A 22,063-nucleotide genomic window follows, 5' to 3' on the forward strand; every position below is an offset into this window, starting at 1 on the left:
GGGAGAGAGAAAGACGGGGTAAACGCAGAAGCTCAGAGCTGAGGCGGTCTTCACTTTGTACCGGGAGAACACCACCATCAATCTGTAAAATAATGGCTTCCCCACCACACGGACACAGACACATTTGTTTGCCTTGCCACCTCACACACAGATGAAAAGGGTAGCTTGTGGTGGATGTCTGTGTGTGAGTGTGTATGTTTGTGTGTCCAAATAATCCGTCAAATACATGTTCTTTTTCTATCACCAACATTGCTTCTCTGCTCGACAAAAATCAAGCAGTCACCACAGCCTGAGGGTGTCTAGGATCCTCATATAACCCTCTGTCCCCTTAAGACAGCCCCAGCCCCCAGCCCACCCCCTCTGTTACCGGCTCGACTACCCTCTTGCCCCGTCCCCACTGAAGGCCCCCTTAGAGATTACATAATGCAGGGTGGATTTGAAACCCCCGACACGCTTCCCTCTGGCTGTGTGCTGCCCAGCACCCAGGGGCCCAGTGCCAGCCTGTGACTCCATCCGCCCCACCTTCCCCCGCTGACCCCCACCACCACCACCCCCCGGCCCCCTGTCATATCTAATGAATACGTTCCACTGGTCATGGCCTCTCAGTCTTAAGTCGCCCAACCCTTTATGTCTCAGTAAAAGTGTGTGTGTGTGTGTGTGTGAAAGAGTAAGAGGGATGGAGGGAGGGAGGGAGAGAGAAAGAATACATGAATGAGAAAGAAAGTCTGAAAATATATGTGTGAGAGCGTGTGTGAGAAGAGGCCTCCAAAAGGTGACATACAGACACACACACACACACACACACACACACACACACACACACACACACACACACACATAATCCCACAAAGGTAATGACAGGCTAGGCAGAGCTTTAAATGGGCTGTTTTGCCCCTGATCACACTGGCTCAGTTTCATGAAGTCTCCTCTGCTTCCTGTGTTAAGACACTGAGCTCAGTGACAACGTGGGAGACTCCAGGTGAGGCCATGTGGAAAAATTAGTGTGTGTGTGTGTGTGTACAGTGTGTGTGTGTGTGTGTGTGTACAGTGTGTGTGTGTGTGTGTACAGTGTGTGTGTGTGTAAATGAGAGAGAGATCGAGCCACAAGGGAAAGACCCTCCCGAGCCCCACACACACACTCACACAGGAGCCAGGTAGTCTGAGGAAGTGAGGGCTTTTATCTCGACAGCCGGCACTGCCTCTTTGACAGCCTGACTGATATCTTGTAGAGTCCGTGGGAACTCCTTGTGAGCGTCCGTGAGAGTGTGCATACGGGTATGTGAACTCAATGTCACGTCTGTGTGTGTACATTAGCAACCAGCCATAGGCACCAGAAAAGAGACACTAAATTCTGTTAAACAAAACACCTGTTCACAAACTTAGCAGTACTATATACTGTAACCACAATATTAGATGTCATAAACAGCATATGGAAAAACTCATTACACATCAATAAAAGAAAATAAAGGTATTTTCTAGACAGTTTACATGCACCAACAGGATAGACTACTGTAATTAGTTTAATTCTGGACAGGGGCAAATAAACAATAATTACAGAACAAGACAATTAATGATTGCAGCCACTCCCTGTCTGAGAGACTAAAGTTCACTGGGCGTTCTTTTTCACAGCGGCACTGATCGCTGCCCAGCTGAGGAGTTGTTGGGAAAGCGTCTCCACAGCATGGGCACCCAGCCATTCTATTCACAGAAATCTCAAATAAAGAGCTGCCAGGTAATACAAAGCTTCCGCTGGGCTTTCAGCGACAGACCTTGCATAACACATATTCTTATTTTCTGAAAACTTTTAGTCAGAGCAAATGCAAATAGCAGGGCGCCAGTTCAGACCTTCAGCTAGCGTGCCTTCAATCCGGTCTTATTCGGCCCAGTAGCACCGGGACAAACCCGGTCTTTGTGGGGGGTGGACCTCATAGGAAGGGCTTAGGGCAGCTGCAGTGGGCACAGACTCTGACTTGAACTGGTAATGGCCACCGCTCCCGACAAAAGGCACAGTCAGAACCCCTCCCGGCGTAAATAAATAAAGCCCTTTCATGCTCGGCCCATTCAGTGCATTGGCGCATCTGCATCAGGGGACCCACTCCTACAAACAGAGGGCATTTTCACTTGTCCCGCTGCGACTCACGGGACACACACACACACACACACACACACACACACACACACACACAGTCACAAATCAGACACACACACAGAGTCACAAATCAGACACACACACACATACACCCACTAACAGAGAACTGCCCCCAGTGGGCACCAGATTCCCTCCCTCAGAAAGATTACATCTCTCTTTCTCTCTCTCTCTCTCTCTCTGTGTTCTTCTCTTAATGAGGCGGGGGTCGGCAACAGACCCTAATTTGGAGTGGCGAGGGTGTTGATGTTAGCACACCTTGAGTGGCGTTTTTCACCTGTTTTCCACCTTGTGAGTTTATTTTTTTTCACCCAGCTGCTCACAGAGCACAAAATAGGCCGAGTGAGATTCATAGCTGTGGAGTTCTGAGCTCTGCTGGAATGCGTGATATGCCTCCGATTCAGCCTGGATTAGTACAATCTGTGCAGCCAATCAAGTGCAGTGTGCAACAGGGCAGGGGCGGGCGGACAGCTGCCATACTGTCGCTTCTGTACAGTTCCAACAGTTCCCTCGTGGTCCCTCTTTGTTCGTCCTCTTGTATTTTGTCAGTGCTATCGCCACAACAGAGAGAAACAAAGAGAGGGGGGGCAGAAAGAAGAAGAAAGAGAGAGAGAGAGAGAGAGAGAGAGAGAGAGAGAGAGAGAGAGAGAGAGAGAGAGAGGGGGGGTGCAGATCTCTGGGCCTGTGTAGCCCTCCGTTTGTGAAAAACAGGTCATGGACACAACAGCAGGTTTCTCCATTCCTCTGGGCAAGTGCTTAATGACTTCCAGACTGACAGTGTGCTACAGACTCCATCTCCCCTCCCCTCCCCTCCCCTCTCCTCCTCCTCGTCCTCCTCCTCCTCCTCCTCTTCTCCCTCCCTCGCTCTTCCACTCAATCCATCCGTCCTCCTCCATTCTCCCTGTCTGAAGTGACTCCCCCTCTCCTTCCTCTCCCCCCTTGCTGTCTCAAGGTTAAATAAAGAGAGAAGGGGATTTGCCATGGAGGAGAAAGACTAACTTTGGGAATTGGTAAATTGGGTGTGAATGGTGGGCGCAAGAAGCTGATTCGCTCGCTGTTGGCCTGATGAAGTTAGGCACTGTTTCCTCTGCACTCCATCTTAATGCAGCAAAAGGAATCTAATTAAACATCCGTCTCCACCAGGGGTGTGTGTGTGTGTGTGTGTGTGTGTGTGTGTGTGTGTGGTGGCGTCGCGTGTGAGAATGTGTGTTTATGTGTGTGTGATTCATTCAAGGTGTCTTTATAGCAGGATCTTTGCAGGAAATGTGTGGCGAGTGCAATTCCTCACACCTATGCTTTAGATTCTGCTGCTGGAACTCTAAAAAAGAGAACAAAATAAGGTGTGTGTGTGGGTGTGTGTGTGTGTGTGTGTGTGTGGGTGTGTGTGTGTGTCACATGTTGATGGTTCTAGGACAACAGTTATAAACTTCAATAATACTGTAATACTGTTGTAATACTGCAAAAACTGTAGCATGATTATGGGGAGAACCTGCTTTACTTGCAAAACCTGCTTTACTTTGCATTGCATAAACCTCAGTTCGCAATACACTGCTAACATAGTGAAGCTCCGGACATTTTCAAGCAGTTGAAGCAAAATTTCAGTATCCAAACTGCACAGCAATTTCATTCTACATGGTGTGTGTGTGTGTGTGTGAGTGTGTGTGTGTGAGTGTGTGTGTGTGTGTGTGTGAGTGTGTGTGTGTGGAGGGCTGTGGGTTGAAGGGGGGGACACTTTGATAATGCAGCGATTAGCAGCACTTAACAGTCCATCCACTCAGTTTAGCCTTAGGAATGCTCTGTGTCCACCCCCTAACAACACTGTTTTTCTTGTTTATCTCTAAGCAACACTTGCACTTCTGGTAATCAGCTTTTATTTTTTTTCTAGGCCAGGGATGCCGTGTAAAAAGGGGGCATTGTGTAGGAAACAAGCCTTCAGACAGAAAAAAAACAACGGGACGAGAAAGAGTCCTACAGGAGATGCAAATCAAGGAACAGATACAGTAAAACACATGGGTTCTCCTTGTTCTTGAGTGTAGGTTTGAGTGAGGAATCAGGGAACAGAATCTGTCAAAAGAGAGACTGTATCTAATGGTAGTTACTGCATGCATACAGCATAGGCAGCATTGTTTACATAATACTGTACATTCAGATGACTAATTACATTTTATTGGTCTGACCTACAGTCATCCATCAAAACAGCACAGGACTGAAATCAACCCACAAGTTACAACAGTCTGAGATTTATAACCAAAACACTATAGTAATTGTTATACTGTATATGGTATCTTTCTTCATGAAGAGTACAGTTTATATAGAGACATTTTAAACTGTACTAAATAACACACTGTTGAGACATGTGGTTTGTAATAAGTGCAACACAAAGGACAAGATCTGTATCCAGCTGACAAACAGCAGTATAGTCGAGACAAAACAACAAGGGGGAACAGACTATACAATGGTCAGGGTGGGCCAATGGTGTATCAAACTGTCTGAGCAATTACATAAATAAAACAAGGACAACACCTGGGATTGTGCTGGATATGTGTACCATGCACACGACATAGAGTCTGAACATCCTTGATGAATTTTGTAAAGGCTTGTTTGCAATTCAACTTCAAAGGCAGTTCCATAAAACAATCCTGATCAATGCAGAGAAGTCACATATTTGCGCATTACTGGTAGTTACTGGACAAAGGGACTTGTGGGTGCTACAGATGGAGTAACAAGTAATAAATGTTCAAATGTCAGCATATACAGAGGCATTATCAACTCAATAGAGTCAAACATTTAGACGTATATTTCTAGATCACTCCGTTCTTCCTAATGAAGTTCATCAATGCTGCCTTGCTTTTGATTGCAAAGAGTATACAAACAGCCACAGTGGCTGATAGGCAGTAGCCTGGCTTTGCCCACGTAGTATCTCCACTAATTTTCATCTCACTGAGATACTAGTCTGTACTAGCGTTTCCAACAACCCCCATAAAAAAGGGTGGACCAATCAGTGAGGGGATGACTTATTTTTCATCAAAGGTGGCTGTAGTAAATGGTAACAAACACATTTCAGTCGTAAATCTGACATTTATACAACAAATGTTTTATGTAGATTTCTACACCTGCAGCATTTACCATTAGGCTACTAACAAATAATTTTACAATTAGGCTACTAGATAGATTGATAGATGGCCTACTTTATTGACGCTTGGTGAAACAGCATGGAGTGGATGTTTTCAGTTCAGATGCTTGTTCTTTTCCTTTTTGAGTATGTAATGATCCCAAAACTTTACTTGAAAACTTTAGACATCTTGACTCCGCCAGCTAAATTCAGAATGTATCACGATTCACGCGTTAGTGGTGTGCTTCCTGAACAACGGTCCGTGTGGAACAATCAGATCCCTGCGCGTATAGTGCACGTCATAGGAATTTAACGAGGCTTCGAGGCAGGGTTTTTGCCTCGAGTAATTTTTGTAATCGAGTTATTCGAGTAAGTCGATGAATCGTTTCAGCCCTATTCTTTATGTATAATAGGCCAGAAGGACAGAATAAGGGAAAAAAAATCTTCTGAAAAAGAAAAAAACCCACTGCTATCACGTCCGGGCAGCTGGTTTCTCCATTCATGTTATTTTAAGAAACCTAAACAGAGAAAGCTAATTTTGCAACTGGAGTTTTTGGAGAGATGAACAACAAGAGCAGATGTGCGCAGATGTGCCGTGCATGTGCAGAAAAGTCGGTATGAAGACGAGGCTTGACTTACAGACGTCGGAGGCCTCGTCCGAGCCATCGGGACAGTCCTTCTCGCCATCACACCTCCAGCCCTTGGAGATGCAGGTCACCTGATCCTTACACACAAACTGCTTTGGGCTGCACGTCTTCGGGGCTGAAACACAGGAGAGAAGACAATGTCTCTGAATCATTCTACAGAAACAATCATTTAAATCAAGAGTAGAATAATTAAAAAGCACACACACCTTCACACACACACTGTACACACACACACACACACACACCTTGACAACGTCATTGCCAGATTGCACATTTAAAACTGAACACAAACAAACAAATGGACAGGTTAAAAAAAATGTTAAAAAAAAAGTAAAAAAAAAAGCTCCTCGAGGGCACCATTAATAAAACGTCACTAATTTCTGTCAGTCAGTTTCCTTTTCCTCACTTTTTGAAGGAAAGCTGGGAGCTCCTGTTCCCTTCTGACCCTGCGTCTCCTCCTAAATCTGTTCTCTAATTGGCCTCAGAGAGCATTGGCCTTCACAGCACAGCCATAATGACACAGTGGACAGATAGGCTGTCCATCTCCGGCCCGTGAAGGCCTCCTTCATCAACTTGGAGGTGCGTGTCAGAGGCAGGGAGAGAAAGGTCTCCGTAGGTCTCTATGGAAGATAGGAGAGTTGTCTGCCCAAGCACTCTCTCGCCAGTGGGACTGTTCTGTCTCTCCACTTATCTTTCCACTGTATACGTTTTGTGCTGCCACTGCCACCGCAGTTCATGAGTCTGGCTCTCTCTGTGTGTGTGTGTGTGTGTGTGTGTGTGTGTGTGTGTGTGTGTGTGTGTGTGGGAGAGAGAAAGAGTCTTTGTGTGACTTCCTGTGGGCATATTTATTCAAGCAAGGGACATGATACCAATCAGTCACTCTGTTTGTTTGTTTATGGACCAGTCTGCAAGTCCACCTGGCTACTTTGATTGGCCCCACTACCTCGGAGACTAAAAGCCTAACTGTGCCCCCTGTCATCCAGACGGTCAGCTGGATCAGGTCACCGTTCCCAGACCAATGGCAGTGATGCAACTAGTCTGAGTAGCATCAAAGGACATCTTGTTCTGTTAAACTGGGAAAAAAGGAAAACAAGGGGTGGGGGTTGGGCACATATAACCCCTATTTCACTTGCTTCTTTATTTGGTCGAAGAAGGCAGTGCTCCAAACCGCACCACCTTCACTGCCCACCCGCCTCCCCAACCCCACCCCCTCAAATTCACCACATCCCCCTTTTTTTCCCCCCACCAAACCTAAACAGTGAGGTCCTGTCGTCTGAGCTAAGCCACGGACTGCTTGGGGGTAGTACAAACACGGCGGAACACAACCAGAATCGCTGCTTCACAGGATGAAGAGTGGAGGGGGTTGGGTGGAGCGGGGAGGGGAGGGGGGGGGGGTTACACAGGAAAACCTGACTTAGCTCCGGCTGGAGATCATTGCAGAGGCATCCTGACTGTCTGGTTTAGATTCTTTCCAAACCTCAAAGCGGTTCTGGTGGTGGCAATGATGAACCAGTCCAATTTCATAACAGTCCTTTGTCATCAAAGACAACTTTCATTTTCTACTCCACATTATGAGCAACTGATGTGGTGCTGATGTGTCATTTCTGCACTATTCCAGACCTGAACTATCACCAGGGAAGTCAATGCAGCAGATCTCCATGAGTGTTTTGGATGAAATGTGAGAGAATGAGAAAGAAAGAAAGAAAGAAGGAAAGAAAGAAAGAAAAAAAAGAAATGTAGAAAGGGAGAAAGGGAGAGAGAAAAAGAAAGAGGAAGAGAGAGAAAGCTGATCTAACTAGCTGACGTTGGACAGGTTTTCTTCCCAACGTGGTGCAGATCCAGTAAATTCATACCAGATCAGGGCCAGATCTCTTCCCAATGCCGCCAGTCCTTCATCAGCAACTCAAGTAAAAGCCCTGCTTACACAGACCTGTGATTTCAATGGTTTCATCCAAGTCATTTCTCCAACTCCAACCCGGATTCCACCCCCACCAGACCCCACCCCACCCCCAACCCCCAAGTCCGACTTTAACAAAAATATTTTCCCTCTCAGCTCCTCCATGTGACTTGTTCCATATAAACACTACTTAGGCCTTGCTTGGAAAATGCCTCAGTCCTCCTCAAAGAGTGGAGAGAGGAGAGGGGCGGGAGTGCTGCCCGGTTTCAGTGTGTCCTGTCTGGCTCTGCAGCTGCAGCTGGCCCACTCAGACTCATGGAGGCCACTGAACTTTTGTATTCGAGAAAAAAAAAAAAAAAAACTTTCGAGTATACTTCGAGAATTTCAACAAACTCTGAAGGGAGACAGGACAATTGCAGGCTAAACAGAGCAGGAGCGGGGAATGGTGACGGAGAATGGAACGAGCAAATGATGCCAAAAATATGCCGATAAACACCGAGCATCTAGACACGAGCAAGGAACGGTGTTTTATGGGAAATCCAAGAGGAACAGGAGAAGACCAATCACAGCACAGGCTCGGAAGATGCCTGGCTGGTTCCATTCGCCTGTCGCAAAGCCACACATCAGCAAAAGGGGGGTGGGGTCGAGGAATGGAGTAGCAATTAGGGACTAATTTGGGGTTAAGGGGGAGAGTCTTTTCCAGTGCAGGCCCATAGTCAGGTGTCTGTTGGAAAACTAGGCCGGCGTTCCGCACGTCCCAGCTCGGCTCCTAGGCCGGCGTCCCCCTCTCCTCAGCTGGGCTCCTCCCAACCGGAATGTTGTGGAACATTCTAACACACAGGTCATTTTAGAGGCTCCCAAAAAAGGGGTGGGGGGGGTGGGGTTAGGGCCTGGGTTGCGGTAGGTCCCCCCCCCCCCTATCTTTTTTCTAAAGCAGGCAAGAAGTCTGCGTCTCTTTCAGGTGAGCACTGAGACGCTGTGTTTATTTGTTTGTGTTCTCCAAATAAACGGCAGCTTATGGGTTATTTTAGCGCATTCCACCTCCGTGGGGCCATGAAGGGGGTCTTTATCACAACCTCAGGCACCGCCTGAGTATGGACTGATCATACTGAAAGGGTCATGCACGCACACACACAAACACAGGAACAGCAATACACCTGTGTGCAATGCCTTCCACACACACACACACACACACACACACACAAGGTTAAACTACACACAAAAGCTTGAGTGTTTCATTTGTTAAGCAGCAAAAACACACCAACAGCGCCTAGCACAGCTCTCCAGAAACTGACTCACTGCTTTGGCCTTACTGCCAGACCAGTCACACAATTGACTGCGACGCCACACACTGAGCCTGGAAGGCAGCCCTTTTGCACTCTCTCTTCATCTTCCACCCATCGTTTAACCCCACCACTGAAATCTCTTAGCATGAGCCCAGCAAACAGCACAGTACCCAGTGAACAGTCTCCTGTTCACAAGCCTGCTAAAAAAAAATCACTTTTAGATTATTTTTTTTATTAGCTTTTTTTTTCTGGTTCAAACTCTGTGCATAAGATGATGACTGTGGGTGATTAGCCTAGCATGTGACATACTTACATAGGGCTTCAATGAATGAATGAGAGAGAGGGAGAGAAACAGAGAAGAGAGAAGGAGAGAAACAAGAAGAGTGACCGTAAACCTCAAGAGACACACCACACATGTTTTAAACATTTGTGTCAGCACACGGCTGCTGATAATGGCACTGGACAAAATGGGAGTGTGTAGTCACCACCACAGACGGCAGCAGCAAGGAGCCACTGGGGAGGAAGGGGAAGTGGGTCAACAGGTTAGCGCTAGGACCACTAAGCCCCTCTGTTCACTGTATTCCCTGAAAGCACAGACCTGGCCTGACACACACACACACACGCACGCACGCACGCACGCACACACACACACACACACACACGCACACACACACACACGCACACACGCACACACACACATACGGTTGGGTGAAGGAAAACTACATATACCTTCCTCTACTGGGAAAACCAGAGTGCAGTGCAAAGCTATGCATGGGTTAAGCAGAGCTGTGCATGATACTACAGGCCATCAGGACAATGTTTTGTGTCTTAAAAGGTGGTTATAGGAATATTTTATTGGTATGTACTGTTGATCTATGGCCTATGATTCAAACTAGTCCTGAAAATAGACAGTAATTGTTTAAACTAGGACTAAAAACAGTATTAATATTTCCACTGGACATAACTATTTATATTTGTGTGAGCAATGACATCATACTGACTGCATTCATGATTTTGTGCTAGTTCCACTTTCTGTAAATTCCTCAATTTAAATTGCTAACAACTGACATTTCAATAGTCATTACGTTTACACTGACCTCCTACCTCCTACTTTGTAGCACACAATAGCTATAATGTATAACTAAATTGAATAACTATTGCATTTTACTATGATACTTCATAAATAGTACAGAAATAAGACCAATAGGACTTTCAGACCCTCTGAACACTTGGCTACAAGCCCTGAGCAAACAAATCAGCTATGAATGCACTGTACTCTGTGTGCGGTATGAATAGAACTCGGCTGACTTTGAAAATATGTTGGGGTGTTTTTCTGCGGTTTTCACCTGACCTGATTTTGCACTTCAGTCAATGGACTAAAGCAATGCTCCTCAGAGTGGTGGTGGTGGTGGTGGGGGGGTGCCATTGGTTGAAAAAGGAAAAGAAGCAATCTCCCGCTGAGCACAGGGCTTGTGGCTGCTGCTTCTAAACGAACAATGAATTATGCAACCAGTGATGGCATCGTCAGCGGTGATGGGGATTGTGTGTCGTGGGTCTGAAGAGAGAAGGGGGAGGAGAGAGAGAGAGAGAGAGAGAGTGAGAGAGAGAGGATGGTCAGAAAGAAGAGAGAAGAAAGGGAAGAGGAAGAGGAGAGGATGACAGAAACAGAGGGGAGGGGAGAGAGTAAAAGAGAGAGGAGAGAGAAAATAAAAGATTTGGGAGAAGAGAGAAGAGGGGTCCCAGGCAGGGCAGCCATCCTGTGTTTTTCCACTGCACAGGCTCACATTCACAAGCAAGTTTTGTTTTACTGCTCAGCAGCGCACACACTAGGACTTACACACGCATACACACACACAGTTTCTCTCTCACTTTCCTACACACTCACACACACTCCTTTTCGTCTCTGTCTCTCTCATTCCCACACACACACACAAATAGATATAGAAAAAAGAAAGCGAGAGCAAGAGAGAGAAAGAGGGAGGGAGAGGGAGAGAGAGAGAGAGAGAGAGAGAGAGAGGCCTTGCCTTTGCACTGTCTGCACACCACAGTCCCAGGAAGAACTCAATCAGTAAGGAAGGATGTGCCCCCTCTCACTATCCAAACAAATGTCGCCGTCTTGCCACAGCTCACATTTCACCCCACACACTCCTCACACTGCCACACCACACCACACCACACACCCCCTCACATCACTGCCCATGTGTTTTAACCCCCCCCCACCCTTCCCCATACCAAACTCCTGGCTTATTGCCCTCAGCTCCATAAAGCTCCATTCCGATCTCCAGCTGGCAAACTCCAAGCTAACAGTTCCAGAGACTGTTCCAGAAGTCTACGGTTTAAAAACAGAACAGCTTTCAGCATGGTTAGCCAGCAACGCAGGGCCTACAGACTTAAGTGTGTTCGCCTGACACTGAAGAGGGGATTAAGGTTTCAAATGGCTTTTTTGTGTGTTTAGTCATTTCCTTCATTTACGTTCGCATCAGAACACCGCCCCAGTGTATGGCAGCGAACACCAACGCTAGGAAATACTTTCTCAATGCCGTGTTTTGGAGAGCTCAGTGGCGAAGTTGAGTCAGAGGGGTTAGCTGACTAGCTGGCTAACTGCGACGGCATCACGCGGCCGAGACCAGCGCGGCCCAAACTTAGCCAACCCCCACATTTTATGTAATGTTGCCACTCGCTCGAGCTCTCCGGGGCGAGTGGTCGCGTGCGCGCCCGCGTTTGGCAGACCATGAGTGCAACGACGAGTCGTGAAAGGGGCACCACATCAGTCGGCCGGCCTGTGCGACGAGGCGGTTTTGAAACCAGCTGTGGAATGTAGCACAGCTGCATTCTGTTCGGCTGTCAGGAGATAGCAGAGGGAAAGTACACACACACACACACACACAAACACACACACCACGTATTGGGTCGCACTGTACTCAAAACATGGCGATAAATTCAAACAAATGTTTGGTAAACTACTTTCAACGTAAACCAAGAAATGGGAGCAGATACAAAACAAAAAGATTTGGATTGCAAATCGTGTCAATGTCGTGTCAATTGTGTGTGTTCTTGGAGTGGCAAGTTGTTTTATGAATTTTGCTATAAGAACCTATGTTCAAGTGATCATGTAACACTTGCACAACGTCAAGCTGAGACTAACCACAAGACAGGATCTCGGCCAAATGAGATTAAACTGTCTCCGCCTAAATCACAGGCTAAGTGTTTACTATGACTCTTACAACACATTCCATCTCTCTGCATCAGTGTGCCATCTTAAGCACTGCTACACACACTTCACTCTGACATTGATCTCTGGCCAGCCCAAAAAATCTCCCCGCCACATCCCCACACGTCCCCAGCACTCAGAGCCCAGCTCTCTCACACCACTGGCAGCAGCAGACACGCTCAACGGAGCAGCCTCGGCCCCAGCCAGCGTTTAGTCTACCACTGATAGTGATGTTCATTAAAGTAAGCACACCACGATAAAGGGCTGTTCTTTCTCTGACAAGTCAAATAACTGGAGGAGAAATCAGCAGTTATACTGACCCATTCGGCAGAGACAGTGTTACAAATCAGGGCCTGTGGCACAGACTGTTCTCCTGATGCCCTTAGTTTTGGGGCATATCCTTGCTTCTGCTTACTGGGATGGAGATTACGAGACCGTCCTGCAGATCCTTACGTTTTATAACGGTTGCACAGACAGCAATCTGGGTCGTTTTTCTTTAACATGATCTTTTTTTCTTTTTTTAAAATGCACCTCAGATTCATTAAACAGAGATGAAAGAGCACAGGCAAAAATCAAGTGCTGGTTGAGAGGGGAAGAAATGTACACCGAAAGTTAAAATTGACTTTATTTAGAGCGCATCCCAATTCCAGTTGTTCTGAGATTGAAAAAAAACCTGCTGAGAAATCTGAATATGTTTTTTGAGCTCATCTATTATTTAGAGAGAAACCAGTGGAAGGAATTGCACCATGTGCTGAAGTAACCTAAAAGCACCGTTGGGTTCCTCTGCCAAGTCAAATATACATACTGTATGGACCCTTTCAACAAGGTAAACAAAAACAATGCTTGAACGTTCTATTTGGGCCCCAATCTACTTCCTCTGCATTAAGATAACATATGGAATGTTAAAAAGGAAGTCTTGTGGGGCCAACTATGATGCTGATAATGGAACTCTCTTGAAAGGGTCCATAATAACAATCTTAATTGACTATGACACACCCTCGATTATACATCAACTCAGGCAACACCACAGTGAGTTCACGTCGTTTGATGGGCACAGTCACGTATGGAGCTTCAGTTATCTACCTAATTACATGTCTGTCTCCCCTGTGTAACCAGCAAATCAAAGCCTCTCTCTGCAAAAGGTGATGGGGTGAAATTGCTATCAAACGCATCAATGTATAGACTATTAGAATTCCACATAGTGCACCTCCAAGGAGAAAATGGGCAATGCATCACCAGTTCCGATGGGTTCTCCACACACACACACACACACACACACACACACACACACACACACACACACATATATATATCTGAGTGAAGTCTTTAAAAGGCAGCCTAAGAATCTGTCAAAGCCTTGATGAGGAGATCCTGCAGGCAAACTGGGGCAGTTGTTCCAGATGAAAAAAACAAGCGTGATATTTTCGACTCAAGAATAACAACATCAATGTGGCACCATTTTATTGGAGAATGTTTGGGGGAGTGCAACAAAAGGAGGCCTTTGGGGTGAGGGGTCGTTGGAGCTGAGGGGAGGTGGGAGGGAGGGGGCAGGTTGGGTCATTAAAACCTTAGAGACTCTGGGACGGGTCAGAGGAATTCTCCGCCTGGGTGCTTTCACTGAAGCACGGGCATGAGTTTGATCAGTAATTACCACGCAAACAGCCGTGACAAAGAGACCAGGACAGAGAGGGCGAGAGGGAGGGAGACTAAATGAGAGAGAGAGATAGAGAGAGAGAGAGAGAGAAAGAGAGTGAGAGCATTTCTGTGACAGGAGAGACTGAAAATAAGAGTGAATGAGAGAGTGACAGAGAGAGATATTGGGAGACAGACAGATAGAGAGAGAGGTCAGTGGCAGGCATACTGGGGCCCGTGATGATGTTACCAAATTCTCTGTGAGGCCCGCTCTTAACCCCCCAGCATAAGTCATAAGTCAGGCCCCTAGGTTTGACCTCAGTGGAGCCTCATGGACAGTCCTGGCCTGAGAACTCCCAACTGGGGAGTGAAAGTCACCTTCACTCTCTGCTCTTTCCCTCTGTTCCTCCCTCTCTCTCTCCTTCTTTCTCTTTTCTCCTCTGCTTCTTCTCAAGCAACACATCCCTTGTTATTATGACTTACCCTCTCACTCTCTAGTCTACACACATTCTCTTTATATTTTCTATTCTCTCTTCAACTCCTTTCCGCTGCGTTCTTCTCCCCTCTCTTCCTCTTTCTCCCTAAACCAACCAATCTCTCTCTCTCTCTCTCTCTCTCTCTCTCTCTCTCTCTCTCTCTCTCTCTCTCTCTCTCTCTCTCTCTCTCTCTCTCTAAACCAACCAATATGACTCCATTTTTCTGTAATGGAGAGAGCGCGAAGGAGAGTGAGAGAGAGACGCCAGAAGAAAGGGGAAAGAAGAGAAGAAGAGGAAGAAAAAACCAAAGTCCCTCTCAATTTGTCACGTTATGAAACAGACGGCTGAAAAATAGTGTTTCATGTCCCAGCTGTGCCTCTTAAATAAGGCTGCTTACAGAGAGCCGTAAAAGCGCCTCCAACGCTCTCCAGCAACAAACAACAAAACAAAAACAGCCAAAAAATGCAGACTGGAGGCTGTGGTAAATGTTTTATGAAAATACCGCAAGTTTCTAACGGATCTTTTAAAAAGTGATGCTGTTATGCTGTTGTTTTTTTTTTTCATTCATTTGTTCAGAGGGGCGTTGTATTGTTTTACACGAATAATCCACAAGACAAGCAGAAAGTCAGGAAATAACCATTAGCATTAGATCAAAGGATACATGAGGCACTGTGTGTGTGTGTGTGTGTGTGTGTGTGTGTTTGTGTGTGTGTGTGTGTGTGTGTGTGTGTGTGTGAGTGTGAGTGTGTGAGAGAGAGAGAGAGAGAGAGAGAGATGGGGTACAGAGAGGTCTGAAAGGTGCATGTAGAGTTCAATAAGAACATGTTTACAGATGTATGTAAAAGTACATAATCTATCTACACTAATGTGTCTAGATATGAACGAGTGTGTATGTGTGTATGTATGTATGTGTGTGTGTGTGTGTGTGTGTGTGTGTGTGTGTGTGTGTGTGTGTGTGTGTGTGTGTGTGTGTGTATGTATATCTTGACATAGCGAAGTTTAGAGGTATACAAGTATGTCCACATACTGTATGTATGGGTGTTACAGAATTAACAGCTGGAATGTGCATGTCTGGAGACTGCTGCAAAGCACAATGGTGTACGGCTGAGCAAACTCCGCTCCTGCGGAAACTGTTGTGGACTTCTTGTGGGTCAAGTGGCTCTAGATGCTATCAATCCACACACATGCCTTCTCAGGACCCTGGCCAGGCCATTAAGAGAAGCAGAATGATTATGCTGGTCTGGCTAAATTTAAATTTAGTTGACCGCCGCTGCTTTGGGACCGTCTAACCGCTCCGAGTTCAAGCATAGGACCATTTAGCAGAGCCTGTTTCACGGTGACTGAATCAGTTCAAGATATTAGCCATATGTTTACAAGAGGAATGTTTTAGAATGAAATGACTTTGTTTTGTTTTTAAAAGCGGTGATTTAAAAACAGGACATTTTTCACACACATCCTGTGAGCACAACTGTGGATATCTGCATCATCCAAGTATTTCAAGTGGATATCTGTGTGAACTGTGGATATCTGCATTATCCAAGTATCTTTTCCTCCTTCTTAGCTATGTTGCTTTATTATTTTCCCCTCTTCTTAGCTATGGTGGGTTATTACTTGGCTACTGTGGTTATCTATAGTATGTGAACAAGTTCCCAAATATTTCTCTGTGGAACTGGAAAAACAAAACCTTCCCAAACAGCATGAATGCTAACAAACCACTCCAAGGTCAGCTGTTTAAAATACCTTGGGAGGACACAACATATTGTCAGCCTTTACCCTCAATTGCAAGTGCTGTCACATAGAAATTAACAATACAGCTAAATGACTAAATGCAAATGCTATCTGTTTGAGGTTACTGATGAGATCTGGGACATGTATTGAACCTGAAGAAAAAACACTTTGACAAACCAGCCACATCTCACACCCCCATCCTCCACACATGCTTAGCACATCTCACAGCCCAATTTAAACTTTCAACTTACTCTTTGCCATTACAGATAACACTATGTTACTTGCCCTACTAATACTGTGCACTTAGTAATGTCCTGGACTGGACTGGGCCTGGTCAAAATCTCCATCTAAATGAGAAGGGAAAGTGGAACATTTATCAGTGCAAAGTGGAGGACTTAACTGTTAGTCCCCAGCAGGTGTGCATGGAAATTGAGAGCTGGGAGATGCCCAGACGGAACCGCCATACCTGCCGTCTCCATCTGAGTACTCATCATCAGGCATGGCTTTCCCCGACCCACATAAACATCCCCTACACACACATTCTCAGTATAAATATTCAATAATCCCTCAAGCAGTCTTATCATGTAGAGCTCACAGTCTGCACAGCATGACAAAAAGCTTACCAAAGCATGGCCAGCACCTGGAATTGCTTGAGCTAGCAGGGGGTCGCGGCTAAGCTATGGGTGGCCAGGTAATGTAGTATGTGAGTGCTTGCATATGTGTTCATGGATGTGTGACTGGGGGGCAGATAGAGAGTGAGTGACAGTGAGTGTTGGTTATGCCGAGCAAAATTCCCAGATAGGATGTGTATGAATCCCATTTCATTTTATCTGCCATGTCGGTGGGTTGTCCATTTAAAAAATGTTCCCTAATTAATTATTACACTGCATCAAATAATGACAGTATTTAATTGCAGTGAAATTAATTCTGAGAAGGTTAATGCGTTTGGATGCTTCCCTGCATGAAATTGCAAAGAATATTGAAATGTGCAAGTCATATTAATTACACTTTAATTACACTGTTTGTGATATTGATTAATATTCTTATTTCATTTAGAAAAAGGAAACGAGATGAAGGAAATGACCGGACGAGGAAGAAGAAAAATCACTGCAGGCTGCTGCCTAGGTGTGTCTCCATGGTGCAAATGTATTGTCCGCACCTCAGTGCAAAGTTAATGTGACGTTCAGACACAAAGCTCTGACAAAGTGGCTCACTGCTCTTCATCAATTCAGTTCATCAAATCTCAATTTGTGGCATGTGTCAAGCTTCCCTTCACGAAGACAACAAAGCACTGCTAATTGAGCACCTCTGGTCCCCTCACACACTATGCACAACACACACACACACACACAGACACACACAGACATTTACTCCATCTCTACTGGAGACAGCTTCCCCTGCCGTGCCCAGCTTCACTCCTGTCATCCATCCCATAATAACCACTGAGCAACAAGCTGGCCAGGTGTGAAACTATGGAAGCCCACAGCCTGACGATCTCTGCTAAAACGTCTTTGGCCGCAAACACATACAGTTGGAAAGAGACTGGGCACTGGCTAGCAAGGTCTCAAAACAGCCCATAATAATCTCACCCTCCCCGGCGCGTATGGAGCAGTTGGCTGAGGGTAATTACAGCCACAGGCCCTTTTGTGAGAGAAGGTCTACGGTCAGCGCAACTGCTTCCCCCCACAATAGAAATCTCTACAAAGTAGACTTTAAAAAGCCTCCGCATCAGCCTCCCACCAGCAGGCGCTTTCCTCTCAGGCAACCCTATCCGCCAGACGCCATTCTGGCTCGAAGCAGTGTTAAAATGAGTTTGCATCTCTGCCATGTTTATGACTGAACTGCTGCGCTCCAGGCAAGGTTTATGTATGCTAAAGCTGTGTTTATGAAGACAGTATGGTGGCTAAGGAGGGACAAACGTCTGGGGCAGGAGGCCAGTGCTAAAAGTGCAGTGGAACCCTGGGGCAGACTGTGCAAGTTCTATTTTGGCGACTGAAGGGGTGTTGCCCAGGAGAACGTGCGGGTAGGGGTGACAAACACTGGGAAATGATAACCATCTGGATGAGTCAGGGGGGCCAAGATGATGCACTATGTATAAGTATGGGTACTCAGAGCGGTTTCTCCCAAACAAGGATGACTTCACCTCAAAGAGACAAACGCACACATGTGTGGGGTGGTTTCACTGCTGGGAAATGTTTACGGATGTCCTCTGCGGAACAGTTCAACCCCAAAACACTTCAAACAAGGAGGCACCCCATAGATCAAAAACTTGAACTTGTCTCATTCTCGTCAAGCTGAGATTTCCCTCAGTAATCAAATAAATAACAAACACAATATTCTTGGTCAATATTCTGGTGTCGAGAAGTATCCCCACAGCAGGATGCTACCACCACCATGCTTCAAATTAAGGATGGTGCATTTTTGGTGATTTGCAGTGTTTTATTTAAGCGAAAAATAGCCTCTAGTCTGATGGCCAAAACGCTCAATTTTGGTCTCTTCAGACCAACGAAGCTTCTTCCATTTGACCACATGTCTTTGGGCGAACTTTAGCTGACATTTAATAAGTCCACTCACCCACAGAGCTTTGACTGGTGAAGAACTCAGGCAAAAGTTGTTGTATGCAGAGTTTCTCCCAACTCAGTTGCCGAAGCTTTTGACTCCTTGAGTTGTCATATGGGCCTTGGTGGCCGCTCCCACCAGTATTCTTCTGTAACGGTCACTCAGTTTGTGGTGACGACCTGCTCAAGGCAGATCTGCACATTTGCCATATTCCTTACATTCCTTAATGATGGATTTCACTGAAATTCAGGGGATGTTCAGTGACTGGAACATTTTTTTTTTTTATCCATCCCCTCGCTTATGCTTTTCAATAACCTTTTCTTTGAGTTGTTTGGAGTGTTCGTTTGTCTTCATGGTGGAATTATAGCCAGGAATACTGATTGACCAGTAACTGGACCTTCCAGACGCATGTGCCTTTATATTACTATACTATACACATTCACTGCACTCAGGCGTTTTAATTTCACTAAGTGTGAGACTAGCATCAATTGGCTGGACAACTGTAGATTTAGGTCAGTCACTCTAAGGGGCTGAATATTTATGCAATCGCTTATTTTGTATTATATATTTTTAATTAATTAACATTACTTTGTAGAAATTTGCTTTCACTTTGACATTAAAGAGGGGATTTTTGTCAATTATTGTAAAAACGTGCCAATTAAATTGTCAAAGATTCCCTTTATTAAAGTAATAAAAGGGGGAATAAGGGTGGGGGGTGAACTTTTTATAGGCACTGTACATAGATATGGATTAGAGCCAGAGATAAAACTCCGGCTTTCAATCTAGCATGTAACGCTGTGACATATTATTTTATTTTATTTAACAGAGGAATGAACTGAAAGTAGTGATGGGCAAATGAAGCTTTGGTGAACCACTAAACCACAGCAGTGTGAAGCTAGCAACACTAATGAAAAAATCCACTATGGCTGCCACATGTAGATTTTTCAACATAAAAGTCCTTACCCAAACCAGTATATGTAACCAAAAATATTGGTTTCCTAAGGACTTTTATGTTGAAAAATGTATGTGTGGCGGCCATCTTTTTGCTTTTCAGCTAGTGTCGCTAGGTTCACACTGCTGTGGTTCAGTGGTTCACCTTTGGCCATCACTAACTGAAAGTATTGAAATGTTGTAGAATCACAATAAATTGATAATGAAATCATTGTTTCTGGAGAAATGCACAACTTAACATAGTCTGAAATGCATCTGTCTGAAATCGATGGAAATTAGGCCCACCTGAAGATCAAAGCCTCATAGCTTAAAAAATAAAAGGGTGCTGAGTCGATCGAAACAGTAGAATCAGACAAAGAAATGGCACAAAGAAACCGCACAGTTCAGTGTACTTTAAGATAAAGGTTGTTAGAAAGAGCAATAGCAAACCATTTAGTTGCACGATTACATCTTTGACAAAGCCATTAGGAGCGAACTTACTGTGTCGGAGTCTGCTTATTAAAAAATAGCGTAATGCTTTGCAAAGGACACAGAACTTAACAAAAGCCTGACTGTGAAAAAAGATAAGAAAATTCTAAGAAGGACAGTCTTAATAATCCACACTTCCACAGCCCCCCCACCCCCACCACACACACACACACACACACACACACACAAACACACAAGCAGATGCCCGCACACTGAACACACACACACAACAAACACACACAAACACACAGACAAACAGACATAAACATTTATAAAGAGAGACACATAAACACATAAGCATACACTCAAATATGACAAATAAAATAAGTAGGCACACACACACACACACATACACTTCCCCTCCTCAGATTGGAAAAAGAGCCAGCAGCACTAAATAGCAGCATCAGTGAGCAGGTGAGTCGGCGTGAGGGCAGGTGAGGAATGGACATCTGTGCGGGCACTCAGCATTAACGGGCATCCATCATTCATCTTCAGCAACATTCTCTTCTGACGGCAGTTCAGACAGTTGTGAATACAGGGTGGAATGGAATCACCCGTGTGTGTTTGTGTGTGTGTGTGTGTGTGTGTGTGTGACTGAGTCAGAAAGAGACAGAGAGAGTTTCCAAAGACAGCTCTCCCACCCATATATTTTCCCTCACACACACACACACACACACACACACACACACACGTCTCAGATCTGTGGCTTCTCCTCAGTGTGCCCTTGACGCTGTGAGTCATTTGTCTACTTTATCCCCTCATTGGCTCATAACTATCCAATCTTTCTGCAATTCCTATCAAGGGCACCGCGGGAGGAGACGTGTAAAGATGAATTCCCCCCTCAATCCTTCTGCCAGGGCTCACCTATCCAAAAATCACTGAAATAAGCTCTTTAGACCCTACCAGTCTTACCCTCCACATTGACCACAACTATCTCCACGCCTACTTCACACTCCTTCCACACTTTGAAACAACAGTTCACAGTCTGGAGAGAACAAGTTAAAAAAGTGGCCACGAAGCCTGTTAAAAACAAAGCATAGCATACAAGGCCATGCATTTCCCCTCAGACCTACAGTTAGCTCCTGCCAGTCAGCCCAACCTTGAGGATGCTTGTTTCAAGTTAATCCACAGTTCACACTAATGATAATATCTGTATGGTTTACATCTGAGGAGATGGGACTAAGTTTATTTCATCTCTTCCTCTCCACCTTCTCTCTCCATACCTACCATTCTCCTTATGAAGTCAGAAACCCTCTGCACTCTATGCCAATATTCATCATGTCTGACCTATTATCTCAACTCCCTCACTCATAAAACTCCTGTCTTCTCCCTAGCAAAGGCTCTCCAACACCCTTCCTCTCCCTCAATCCCCCATCATCCAAAAGCACCTTAGAGATCTCTCTCTCTCTCTCTCTCTCTCTCTCTCTCTCTCTCTCTCTCTGCAGATGACTAACGTCACAGCTATGGACTTTCTGACCGAAGTCTTTCCATGGCCACTCCCGAGTGGCGCTGTCCAATACCCAATACCAGCCCAGCTGATCTCAGCCACAGATCAAGACCACCTTCCACCCAGCACTCCTACAGAAAGCTCCCAAATTAGCCATGGAGCACAGCACACCACAATGACATAACGTATTATTCACTGAGGGTTAATAACACAGAGTTGGCAGAAGACATGAACAGTGATCATATATATACATCCGTTCTCCTCAGTGACTAACCACAGACATAAAATTAACAGCATCTCGAAGACCATCCCCATACTCCTCATCCATGTCACCTCAAATGAAGGTCATTCACAAGCTATAAAACTCGTCTTTCTTGTGTTGTTTTACCAATATACCAATTACCAAATCGCAAAGGTTGGTTGCAATTCATTGTGCAGCTAGCAACTCTGACCCTCATTGGTTAATAATGTCACATATATTTGGAAATAATTTCATACTTGGA

General features: G+C 45.4%; 1 protein-coding gene across 6 annotated transcripts in view; it reads right to left on the minus strand.

The window, feature by feature from the left end:
• The window catches only part of LOC125302452 (low-density lipoprotein receptor-related protein 1-like), a 159,986-nt gene that overhangs the window by 132,657 nt on the left and 5,266 nt on the right, over window positions 1–22,063 (minus strand). For all 6 annotated transcript variants that reach the window (XM_048255626.1, XM_048255625.1, XM_048255624.1 and 3 more), the window contains exon 2: window positions 5,898–6,020. In XM_048255626.1, the coding sequence (XP_048111583.1) occupies window positions 5,898–6,020 (123 nt within the window). The remainder of the gene's footprint in view (window positions 1–5,897; window positions 6,021–22,063) is intronic.

Source organism: Alosa alosa, chromosome 10 (assembly GCF_017589495.1).
Source record: "Alosa alosa isolate M-15738 ecotype Scorff River chromosome 10, AALO_Geno_1.1, whole genome shotgun sequence".
NCBI lineage: Eukaryota > Metazoa > Chordata > Actinopteri > Clupeiformes > Clupeidae > Alosa > Alosa alosa.